Source organism: Chrysemys picta, chromosome 1 (assembly GCF_011386835.1).
Source record: "Chrysemys picta bellii isolate R12L10 chromosome 1, ASM1138683v2, whole genome shotgun sequence".
NCBI classification, from domain to species: Eukaryota; Metazoa; Chordata; order Testudines; family Emydidae; genus Chrysemys; species Chrysemys picta.
The window spans coordinates 84,212,935-84,225,836 of record NC_088791.1 but is presented as its reverse complement, the minus strand read 5'-3'; the positions used below and the strand labels follow the sequence as shown (position 1 = coordinate 84,225,836).

Sequence of the window (12,902 nt, the reverse complement as noted above, 5' to 3'; positions counted from 1 at the left end):
GCAAGCGGACATAGTTGCTGCACTAACACTTGAAGTCCTGAAGGGTACAACTAGAGCCTTTGACACTGGTTGGTATTGAATTTTCTGTGTTCACTTTCTCTTAGCTGTTGGAGAGGGAAAAGCAAAAGTGTAATGCTCTTTTATTTCTTAACAGATATTCATGCAGTGCGTGCCCATCGGGGGCAAATTGAAGTGGCATTCCGATTTAGGTCACTTTTAGACTCTGACCATCATCCATCAGAAATAGCAGGTGAAACATCTTTGCTTCCTGCCATGCAAGTCACCTATTTGACTTCCAGGACAGAGAGGGAATTAAAACAGTGATGTGTGGCCTTTTCTATAAGAACCTTTCTTTTGTTTTGCAGAGAGTCACAGATTTTGTGACAGAGTTCAGGATGCATATACGCTGCGCTGTTGCCCTCAGGTAAAATGAGTTTCCCACTCGGGGGATAGGCTAGTGGCAGTGAAATCCCAACCCCAGTGTAATGTCAGTTAAGTGTTGGTTGTCTCCTTTAAAATAATGCAATTACATTATTTCCCACTCAGCTCAAAATAGGGCTTAAGTGAGACATAAGTAATTCCTGGATCTTGTACACAGGAGTGATTTTTAACTTTCAATGAACTCAATTCCTATTAACACAAGCAAAAGTATTGAAATTGGTGGGAGCTTTGCATGTGTAAAAACTAAAGAACTGGGGTTTCCTAAGTTTAGTTATAATTCCTGAATAATACCTAATATACATTGACCAATTAGCTAAGCTTTGAGTACTTTCTTGATCAGATTGAGGTTCTACCTGTGGCTGAGGGACAAGGGGATGCCAACCCAAACACACAAAGAATTATAGATTTATGTTGTCATCATATTATAATGTCATAATAATAGTAAGTCAAATCTTTAATGAGTACAGTATATCTAGCATTCCACAATAGCAATTTTCCTGGTTATCACATCAAATCAAAGTCTGTATCCCTGTGTGAGTGCCAAGTCTGGGAGCGGGGTCAAGGCAGAAGTGTGCTCTCAGAAAGTAGAATTGGATGGATCTGTGTCTTGAACTACAAATAGACACGACCTGTGACTAATTGCTATTGTTTCTTTTAGGTTCACGGTGTGGCGAATGACACAATAGCTTTTGTAAAGGACATAATCACGACTGAAATTAACAGTGCAACAGACAATCCTGTATCTTTTTGATGATTCAGTTTCTCAGTAAAATTTTGTTTGGTTACTTTTTCCCGTCTAAATAATTATTAGCTAATGAAGCAGAACTTATGGCCCTGATCCATCAAATCACTTACATATGTGCTTAGTCAGTGGACTGCTCTTGCTTAAAGTTAAGTACACATTTAAGTGCTTTTCTGGATCAAGGCCTACATGGTTATAAGAGCAGCTGGGAACTTTGGCAGCCAATTGGACTTGAAGGTCAACAGTGACTTGTCAGTTGACCCAAGGTTGGTTCAAGGTTGGCAAAACTTGCATTCTAGAATGCACTTTGAGTTCTACAAAGGGTAACTCCAAGAGCTATACACCACTTTTAAGAGCTGTGTGAGCTCATTTTGGGAAGCTCTGTGCATATGCCTTGTATTGGTGCTCTGAACAAGGGTGAATTCCACTCTTTAAGAATAAAGGAACGTACAAAAGATGCTCCTTTGTGTTAGCTGATAGTAGTGATGAGTGCCCATCTTGCTCACTATATATAAAATTTCACCTCCATTGGCGAGAGCACCACTGGCAATTGAAAATTACACTAGAAACTGTGCTCAAGTGCGGCTTTGCATTCCTTATAGCCTTCACCTGCTGACCATCCAGCCTATTTAATAAAATACACTATTCATCTGTATCTGTATGGTGGGAGAACTGGGCATTGTTTTACATTTTTCTGACAACTGAACATGCGGAAGTGTGAGCTACACTATATATGCATCTGCATTTGCACATCAATTCTTCCTCCTTTCAGATAGGATATTCTGGTTTTCCAGAGATGTGTGGTACATCAGCCATTCTTCATTCATGTTCACACCTTAACTTGTCTTTAAAGATGGTTTTTGCTGAAAGGGGAGAGACCATTTCTGGAGGAAATTTTCATGGTGAATACCCTGCAAAGGTAATTAAGCATTTGGAGAAATATTAGTTTATTTTCTGAAATTAAAAAAAAAATCAGCTGATTCCATCAAGAGCCTCTCTTCCAGGCTCTGGACTACCTGGCAATTGGTGTCCATGAACTTGCTGCAATTAGTGAAAGAAGGATTGAAAGACTATGCAACCCATCTCTCAGTGAGCTGCCTGCATTTCTAGTCACCGAAGGGGGTCTGAATTCTGGTTTCATGATTGCGCACTGCACAGCAGCGGCCCTGGGTGAGTACACGAAGACCTAAGCAAGACTGGCAAGAGAACAAAATTAGAAAGATCAACCTATGTTAGCACTGTGATAGTTTGATAGTACTGATAAAGGAAACCCCAGAAAAAATAGCTCTCAGCTCCAGCTGTAAATTCTTCTTTTCTCCCCATGTCCAGCTGAGTTATCTGATATAGTTTGCAGCCAAGTCTCCCAGGGCCACCCAGAGGATTCAGGGGCCCTGGGGTCTTCGGCGGCGGGTCCCGAGGCGGAAGGACCCCCCGCCACGGGTCTTCGGGGCATTTCAGTGGCCTGGGGCAAATTGCCCCACTTGCCCCCCCCCTCTGGGCAGCCCTGCCATCTCCCCTTCAGAGGCCCTGAACCTGCAAAGATTTATGTATGTGTTTAGCTCTAAACCTGTGAGCAGTCCAGCTAGGGTTGCTAACAGTCCCTTATTATAAGGGACGTCCCTTATTTTTTCATCTCTGTACAACAAGATCAGGCATTGCTGAGTGCTGCAAAAAGCAGCAAGAAATGCCCCATGTGAATTTAGGTGAGTAATGTTCATTTATTGTATTTATTTATTAACGATAATAATGATAATATTGGGGAGTGGGGTGAGTCGGGGGTGCTAAGAAAACAATCCCTTATTTTTGAAATACAATGTTGGCAACAGTAGCATTACTCAAGTGCTTAAATCTTTGTAGGACTGGAGTCTGAGTTTCGGAATGGTTAAGCGCCACAGTCCCACTTGAAATCAGTAGGAGCTAGAAGTACCCAGCACCTCTGAAAATCAGGCCCTAAAAGCACAACAAAGCTAAAAAGCAAATTATCTATGTACAAACAATTCTATTTTTGATTCTACACAAAACGTATCATTTCTATCTGTAGCCCTCCACTTCTGGGACATCCCAATCCCCAAGGGTGGTGTGGAGCCCCTTAATCTTTCCTTCTCAGGGACACAGCAATAGGCCCTGGGTGCTTAGCGCATGGTGTCTCCAGCTAGTGGTTGGGTGCATAAACCAGTAACAAGCCCTATGAGCCCCAGGCTATTACAATTCACGGGTACAGTAAATCAAACCCAACACACAGCCATTTTATTCACAGAAGGGATGGGGGTAAATTAAAAGAGGGGAAGAGAACAGGCAAAGGAATCAATGACGTTAAATAAATGAGGCCTCAACCAATCCCACAACAACGATCCTGGTGCAGGGGAGGCCTATGGGCTCAGCTGGCTTTCATTTCTCAGGGGTGCAGCAGAATCTCAGAACTCATCATTGTTGTGGAGCTGGGGGCTCCGGAGCAGGCTCAGTCCTTCTCATGGGGAGAATCAAAATGGCTGCCTGTCTCCCCTTTTACTGCATAGAGCAAATCTGAGGCTGTTTCTCTACCAGCCTGACTCCCTGCAGCCAGCTCTCCCCCTGGTCACAGGTCCCTGCCAAGCTCTGCTCACATGACCCAGCCCATGTGCAAGCTTTCCCAGGGTCTGCTCTTGGTATCTCGGGCATGTCAGTCAGACTCTGGCCCATCCTCCACAGGCTGTCTCTCCCCTTCTCCCACCCAGGACAGGCAGTCTCCATTGGAGTTCCAGTCTGTGCTGTGGTATGTGGGAGCTGCTGGGAGCTGTTTCTCTGAAGTCTCCAGTCTAGCAAGAGGGCTACACTCTTCCCTGTCTACACACTTTGATGGCCTCATCAAGTTTAAAACAAACCATATGCAAACATACAAAATACACAAAATACTCTTCTGGGCTATGTAATCTCAGAGCTACATAACCCCTGATTCATACAGAGGTGCATACATGAGACTGTGCTTCTGGGGCATACCAAAAGTTACACGCCGTATGCCCTGTCCCAGAGGTCATACCAACAAAGCCTTCTTGGGGTGCTATCCATTTATGTACCACATCTGTAGGGACTCTCAGTGAATCACAGGATAACTTTATGGTGGGCTTAACCTGTCTAGGCTCTGGTAGGGTGTGACCATCATGTCATGTTCTCCACCTTCAAAGCCAGAGTCATTGATTTCTTCTTGACCATGAACGGCCTGGAAATTCTCTTCTCCACTGTAGGGTGACCTGATGGGTAGATAAGACATGACATCATGAACTGGTGAAGCATACCATGGTTCTGGGATATTAACCTGATTGTTTGCACTCCAGTGTGAACCAATCTGTTGAGAGAGCTTGGGCTCAGGCACTTGAAAAGTAAATTGCTGGTGTTGATACCCAATGTTGTCCTCTCCCTTGACGTCAGAAAGAGCTACCGTGTAAGATAATTGTGGTCTTCTGACCTCTCGGGAGTATCTGAAGGCTTGTAAAGGAGTGATACTATGAGGCCATTGCTGACCGCTTGTCTGTCAAATAGTGTATGCTGATGGTGAGGTGGTTCTAACAGGCCTCCTCACCACTTGTCCTGTTGGAAGGATGTGATTCCTCTGCAGGGCCGTGGAGGGGCCCACTCCTTTCACTAGCTTGAGTCAATAGACTGGCAGGCCTGGCACTCTGTGTAGGGCTCAGCCTTCCACTCATCTTCAATATTGTGTGTCCCAAGAATGCCCAGGGTCCTGATAAGAACTCTGACTTCTATGTACAATTCCTGGTCTCTGACCATTTGGTCATAGCATGCTTTGTTACTCTGATTGTTCTGTGTAGCAGTAGTGGGCTGGTGCTGGGCAGTTTAGAATTGTTTTCTCAGATGGGTAGTATATTGAAGGTATGTTTTAGGTAGGATTCTTTCTGCAGAAATGCTGAAACAAAGATCCGCAGGCAGGTGAACTTCTCGACCAGACATGAGAAAGTAAAATGAGTATCCAGTGTTACAACTGGAGGCCTGTATCAGACGAGAGACTGCTGATTCCAGCTCTGTTTCTGGTGAGACTCTAGAATGCCTAATAGTGCGGGAGAAGAGGCCTTAACGGACTCAGCTGGCTTTCAGTCCTCATTGGTGCAGTCTCATCTTGGATCTCAGACTTTCTGATTTGGAGCTAGGGATACTGGGTCGGTCCCAGACCTTCTGACTGGGAGAGCCAAAATGATTGTCGCCCCTTCTACTGCACAGAGTAACTCTGAGACTGCTTCTCTTCCAAGTCCTCCATCCTGATTCCCGGCTCAGCTCACATGCCCCAGCCATGTGAAGGCTCTCTGGAGTCTGCCATTGCTGTCCCATCCCAGGCATGCCAATGAGTATGTGGCCAATTCTCCATGAGCTGTGTGCATCCCTCAAGCACAGGCAAGAGAGACAGCTGCTTTTTCAGTCTGATTCTGGGTTGTTTTATATAGGAGCTGCTTCTCTGTGGCAAAGGAGCTACAAGTGAATTTTATTTAGTCAGATTCACAGTGAAAGATCTAGGTCCAGATGAAGCTAGAATACTGTGAATAAGTGCTTCATTACCTCCCTGTTAAAGTAAGACTGCATTTTACAGACAGCCTTCCAAACAACTTCCTGCAATCCTTACTCTGGCAAAACTCCCATTACTTTCAAGGGGAGTTTTGCAAGTTCTGCAGATGTTGACTGCTGCATCAGTTTGTGGTCTCTAGACCTCTCCTCGTAACACTACGTTTTGGACAGTATTTATCATTAAAAGAAAATTGGGCAAGCCAATCCCTTTTGAGATGTAAAGTACCAATGGCCTAAAATAAAGCAATGGCAAGACTATTTCCCAGCCTTGTACTTTCACTATGAAGCTCACTTTCTGGCTCTTCAGGGCCTTTTTCTTTCTCTGCTTTTATTGCTGTTGGAAGCTCTGTTAGAGCTAGAAGCACCCAGGGCCGGGTCCAGGCACCAGCCCAGCAGGCAGGTGCTTGGGGCGGCCCCTAGAAGGGGGCGGCACGTCCGGCTCTTCGGAGGCGGGTCCCTCAGTCCATGTCGGAGGGAAGGACCTATCGCCTAATTGCCGCCGAAGAATGAAGTGGCGGCGTTAGCGTTCCTGATCGCGATCGCGGGGTTTTTTGTGTGTGTGGGTTTTTTTTTTTGCTTGGGGCAGCAAAAACTATGGAGCCGGCCGTGGAAGCACCCAAACCATACATGGCAGAAAAGCATTTAAGGTTAGGGGAAGGAGTTGTCCTTGAGTTAGTCAGAAAGTTGTACAAGAAGATAAAAAGGACCAAGGGCCACTGTAGAATATAGGACTGGAAAGGTCAAAACTGGGAAATGGCATTCTTTTGAGTATTAAAACATAGATATATATAGTCCACATTTGAACCAGATATTTCAGTCTGGCACTGCCGGGCTCGATGCTGGGGAAGGGAAAAGCAATTTTTACGTTCCCCAGATCCTGGGCCAGCTGGGGGCTGGTCTGACATAAGTTAAGGCATCCTAGGGGGTTGCTTTAAGACTCCATTCCAGCAGCTCTGGATTTCAGGGGTGTTGGAATTATCTTCTTTCTCTTGGGAATGTTCTACACTGGGGATGCCAAGAGCGGAGGAGGAAATAGTGGGGAGGTTTTGCAGCTAGTTTGCACCACCAGAGCTGGGCTGAAGAGCTGACCCTTGGTCTATTTTAAACCAGATATTTTTTCTGGATGTAATATTTACCTTTATATATTTGGGTTAATTTCAGCATCGGATGATCAATGTACAATATTACTGTCTTCGGGGCAAAATGGCTTGAATGTTAGATATTGCAGATGGCTCAGTCAAGCCATACCATGGGCATGCACTTACCATGGATGGATCTGGATCCTTCATTGCAGTGTTTTAGACTCAGCCATTGTTTCTAGCTCCTGTTTGTCCATACAGTACCCCATTTATTCACACTGGACTTTTGCAGTTTCTGAGAATAAAGCCTTGTGCCACCCCTCTTCTGTGGATTCTCTCTCAACCAGTGCTGCTACAGAGGACCATGTGTCCATGGGCGGATGGGCTGCACGAAAAGCATTGAAAGTTATTGAACATGTTGAACAAGGTAAAATTAAGACACTGATTTTTAGACAGATCTACTGTATTGTAACTAGGTTAAAACTAAATGCCTTTCTTCTACATGGCATCGTGTTTTTTTTAAAATGGACCCTTCAGTCATTTTAAAGAAGTCTTTTAAGATATTGTCTTAAGTTATTACTTTAATTTCTTTCTAGCAGAAATATTATTGAGATGAATGTAATTAGTGTGTTTCATTGAAACAAAACGGCTTATCAAAGAGACACTAAGCCAAAATTCTTCCATTCATCTTTGTCTCGAAAGATTAAAGTTGTAACTTCTTTAAAATACAAATTTCAGCTGTTGCTGGAAGAACACAACAATACATACCACAAAAACTAATATGTACAATTTGCTCGTACATGGGTTTATACAGTGGAGTGCTTTGAAGCTGTAGAGATCTCTAAAAATACTAAGGATTATCATTTTGTACATTCAGAAAAGTGAACGTGTAACTAGAGAAAACAATGTGTCTTAGGTAACATTTTCCTTAGGAGAATTTGGCCATTGTGTAAGTGAGGGACAAATGCCACTGTCTAGACAGGGAGACATTGTGCAAGCTTTTCCAATACATATGTGTCTAGATCTTTTAGTTCTACCAGAGTTCTCATACTAATGAGAAGTGGGCCTGAACCAAACTCCATCGCTGGACACCCCAGCACACCTGGGAGTTTCAAAACTGGATCTGAATTCTACAGCTCAGGCTCATCGCTACATCTAATTCAGTTCTGGGGAAGGGCTCTGATTTCGAATGTCTGTTTTGGGGTGTACCTTGGAGTACACCATGAGCGCTGAGCAGCCAGCATGCCAGTTGAAGACAACAGGCGCTCTGAGCACTTAGAACCTTGAAAAGTCAGGCTCAGCACGTTTGGACATCCAAAATCAGAGACTGTTTTTAAGTATCGGCCGGAACCGCCATCTGTTTCCCCATCTATTAAATGGGTCTTCTGTTTATCTGCCTCAATTAAACTTTGCATAGCACTTTGAAGTTGTGAGGTACTAAGTAACAGTAACAAACTCCTTTTAGAGGTTCTCCAAATGTAAATGTACAATGAGTTGTACATCTTAAAACACACTATCCCGCCTTTCACTGTTTGATTTCCTAGTGTTGGCCATTGAACTTCTTGCAGCCTGCCAGGGCATTGAGTTCCTACGCCCCCTGAGAACAACCACCCCATTGGAGAAAGTCTATGACCTTGTGCGCTCTGTTGTAAGGTAAAATCAAATAATGTTTTCCCAAAGGTTACAGCTTTGAAGACCTGCTAACTACCGTGTTGGTTAATGTTTGGCTAATGTTCTCAATTTGTCTCCTTTCAGGCCTTGGCTAAAGGATCGCTTCATGGCCCCAGACATTGAGGCAGCTCACAGGCTGCTTGTGGAGCAGAAGGCAGGTGTTGATACTGGCATTTGTACAGCAGCTCATTCCTTACGAAGAGATCTGTAGTTCTTTTTTTAAAATGGCCCTTGATGCATTAGGAGAAAAACTGCTCTTCTCCTCACATGCATGATTTAATTACCATCATCTCTGAAGGAATATGTGTGGAGATTTTAGTTTGTCATAGTCTTTTAAAGGGACGCTTTTAGTTTAAAAATAATATATTTTAAAATGAGTCCCCTCCGTTGTGTTATTGATAAATGACATAGGTTATGGAAACTGACAGGTCTTTACAAATATCAGCCCAGTCCTGCAATGAGCCCCATGAAGGTAGTCTCCTGCATCCACACGGAGCCCCATTAAAGTCAGTGGGACTATGGACACTTGCTGAGTACTATCCATGGGGGGTTCATTGCAGGACAGGGGCCAGGGAGTAGGAGGATAGTCCATATCCCAAAGAGCTTGTTACCCAATTCAAGACCAGATATAAGAGAGGGCCTGGCAAACTATAGGAGCGCAAGGATGAGAGAACAGCAATGAGGATGTGCATTAACACAGCCCTACTGTGTGCTCGGCTAGAGGGTTCGGAACCCACTTTGTTTTTTTACAGTTGTAAAATATAACTAACAGAAAAATGAGCGAGAGAGAGAGAGATGAGGTCCCTACTGACCTATCAAACTATTTGCAGCCATATGGACCCTAATAGCCCACCTGTCTTACAGCCCTGCTAGGGGGAATGATAAAGGAGAAAAAGGAAAACTTTCCAACCTTTAGGTTCCTTAGTAAATCCGAGCCCCAAAGTCTGGTCAGATCCGCCATTCCTTGCCAGTGCTGCCCATCACTGACATTTCTTGGCCATGCCAGTCTTCCATTCCATGCTACCTTGGTTCCTGCATGACAAGGTGCTTTCTGTAAGACACCAGGGACACATCCCTACCAGCTCCTATCCCTTCCTAGGACATCACCTGGGTACTAGGAGATGCAATGCCTCCTCCCACCTGAGAAAACTCACCTTGCACCAGTCAGGACCATAGCTATATACCATTCCCTTCCAACTGCACCTAGATCCCCCTTTACCCAGCAAAACTGTAATGTCCCTACAGATTCCTGTGCTCAGTAGCAGTCTCGCTCTTCAGCCACCATCTCTGACCCTATGTCTATTTCAGATTGCCACATGCAATTTATTTCTGTATATCTATTACAGTCAGTTAGTTATGCCCTGCTCGTGTCTGCACAGGGTTCCCTGATCTTGGGAATTGACATGTGACTCAGTTTGAACATAAAATCTTTCAGCCTTCACGTCTGACTCTGCTATTGCTCTTTCTGTCCTGTAGGTTTGGGAAGTAGCTGTACCTTACATTGAAAAATATAGACGGGAGCATATTCCTGAATCAAGACCTGTTTCACCCACAGCCTTTTCTCTGGATTCATTGAGAATGAATAAATGTGTTGGGACTGATCACAGTGATCAGGATTAACTTTAATGTGCTATGAAGTCTGGTACATAGAAAATCCTTTCCAGTGTTTTCTCTGATGGAGATTGTTTTATTATGATACAACATGGTTTCTTCCTGGGATATAATGAAGCATGTGTAGGTAGTTGTCTCACCTGTAAAAAGATGGTGTCGGATTGTAGAGCGGATTCGGTTGAATTTACTGATGGTCTAATTTAAACAATGGTCTAAATACACCATTGGTACAACTCCATTGACTTCACTGGACTTGCACCTGCTAATGCTGGCCCTGAATTTGGCCAAATGAGATCAAACATGAAATAATCCGTTTAATTAGAATGCATCAAATCATACAGTCCTTAATCAGGCAAAACTTCCACTGAAGCCAATGGAAGTTTAGCCTAAGAACTGCTTGATTTGGCCTAATATCCTTATTTACAAAAAAATATGTGGAATGGACATTTTACATAGTACAGAGTTGGCTAAATGCAATGGCAGAATATTACTGGGGTTACCTTTTCCTTACTGATTTAAAAAGCAAACAAACTATGATATTCCTATAAAAAGTAAATTCTTCATGTGAATAATCCTGGCTATTTATGAATATGTAATCCACCCACTCTGCCGCTGGTGAGATAATTTTGCATTAATGTCAGTTGGAGGGGGCTGTGTTGCTAAATTCCACCCCTTTGAAAATTAAAGAGGGCACTTAAAGCTATTAATTGGATTGTATTTTTGATTCTGTTTCTATTTAAACATTGTTTTGTTGTGCCATCCTTTGGGTACGGATATGGCTTTTTATTTATCTCTAGCTTTGTCAGTGTTAGTATAACTGAGGACTGGAGCACATCAAGCTAGATTTCATGCTCCTGTCTCTCTTGAGTTAGACCTTCTTGACATGCTGCATTCCAACATGAGCAAAATTGTCTGATACTTTTATCCCTATCCGTTTTACGTGCACCTCAACACTGTGCAGATCAAGTGTGAGTTAAACAGTCCTGTGTAATGAGAGAGCATTTTATAGCATCTTCTTCACAAATCAGAAAAGCTGTATGGACACTAATATACCAGGGGTGCTGGAACTAGGGGTGCAGTAGCACCCCCTGGTTTGAAGCAGTAACAACAACCAAATACACGGTTTCTGCTTTCAGCCCCCCCCCATAAAAATTGATCTGACACCCCTGCAAAACAGCACATGGATCGTTGCTCCAGAGCACACCTGCTGTGTTGTTACCAATGGAATATACCTAACTCAGTTAGTTTTCCAGAGAATATGGAGTCACACCTAAAATAAGTATAGCCAAGCCCAGAGCCAACTTCCATGCACATCTGTATCTCTGGGGTTTTATTTCATATGCTACAATGAAAATTTGAAGCAAAAGATTAGCTCGGGGGGGGGGGGGGAGAAGGAAGGGGGTGAGAGAGAATGCAAGGGCCAAGAAACGTCGCAAATTGCCCATCACAACGGGAAGTGGCGTGGGTAGGGGACTTGGGCCATCAATGGATTTAGAAGGCCATGATCTGAAATTCTATGGTTCATCAGACATCTGCATGGAGACTTAGGCCCTGATCCAAAAAGTACTTAGGCCAGTGGCTCTCAACCTTTCCAGACAACTGTACCACTTTCAGGAGTCTGATTTGTCTTGAGTACTCCCCCAAGTTTCATCTCACTTAAAAACGACTTGCTTACAAAATCAGACATAAAAATACAAAAGTGTCATAGCACACTGTTACTGAAAAAATTGCTTACTTTCTCATTTTTATTTGGAATATAAATATTGTACTTCTATTTCAGTGTATAAGATATAGAGCATTGTATAAACAAGTCATTCTATGAAATTTTAGTTTGTACTTTTCCTGTAGCCTGTTGTAAAATGAGGCAAATATCTAGATAAGTTGATGTACCCCCTGGAAGATGTCTGTGTACTCCCAGGGGTACATGTATGCCCCTGGTTGAGAACCATTGTCTTAGCCCTGGTCTACACTGGGGGGAGGGGGCGGGGGGGAATCGATCTCAGTTATGCAACTTCAGCTACGTAAATAACGTAGCTGAAGTCGACGTACTTAGATCGACTTACCGTGGTGTCTTCACCACGGTGAGTCGACTGCTGCCACTCCCCCGTTGACTCTGCCTGCGTCTCTCGTGGTGCTGGAGTGCAGGAGGTGGGTTCACGTTTGTGGATTGCTAAACAGAGATAGGTGCTTCCCTGCAGCTGGGACTTGGGAGCCTGTCTCCATGAGGGGGCGGAGCTTAGGACACCCCCTCTGGTCAGCGTCTCCCATTGGCTAATGTAGGTGCCTCCCTGCCTAGCTTGCTGGCTTTTGTGGATTGCATTCTTAGATGCCTGTCTCTCCCCCTTCATTGTATATGGAGCCTAGGTGCCTAATTCAAGCTTTGTGCATTGCAAGTGGGGGTCTTGTGATATTCTAGGTGCTGCGATGCTCAGCCTTGCAATGCCAAAGTCCTTTTGTTGACCCAGGCCTCAGTGCCGCTACACAATTCAGTCCTCACTGCTGCCTGTGGCCAAGACAACCCTCCTATGAGGGAAGCAGCATAAATATGACAGAGTGAGCATTAGCTTATGATGTATTATTCCTCTTACACCACCCCCGAGTGAGGGGCTGATGCTTCTGCAAAGGAGATGTCCCTGTTCACTCATCTCCGCTCCTAACACACAGAGAGCCAGCTCCACAGCATACCCTGAGCCTGATTCAAATATATTTGGCAAGCTGACTGTGTTGACTTCAACACAATACTAATTCTGCCAAGGGACTGTGTAAAATTGTCACTCTTCTGCTCACCAGATCTGCTCCCAGTTTGTATT

General features: G+C 44.1%; 1 protein-coding gene across 1 annotated transcript; it reads left to right on the top strand.

Moving 5' to 3' along the window:
• Nucleotides 1–6: 6 nt before the first annotated feature.
• Nucleotides 7–11,916, top strand: LOC112061540 (histidine ammonia-lyase-like). The gene is made up of 10 exons (XM_065560692.1): nt 7–68; nt 155–250; nt 366–424; nt 1,100–1,180; nt 2,037–2,102; nt 2,188–2,353; nt 7,103–7,237; nt 8,355–8,463; nt 8,566–8,635; nt 9,958–11,916. The coding sequence occupies exons 5-10, from the start codon at nt 2,037–2,039 to the stop codon at nt 10,099–10,101; spliced, it is 690 nt and encodes a 229-aa protein (XP_065416764.1). The 5' UTR covers nt 7–68; nt 155–250; nt 366–424; nt 1,100–1,180; the 3' UTR covers nt 10,102–11,916.
• The last annotated feature ends 986 nt before the right edge of the window (nt 11,917–12,902 follow it).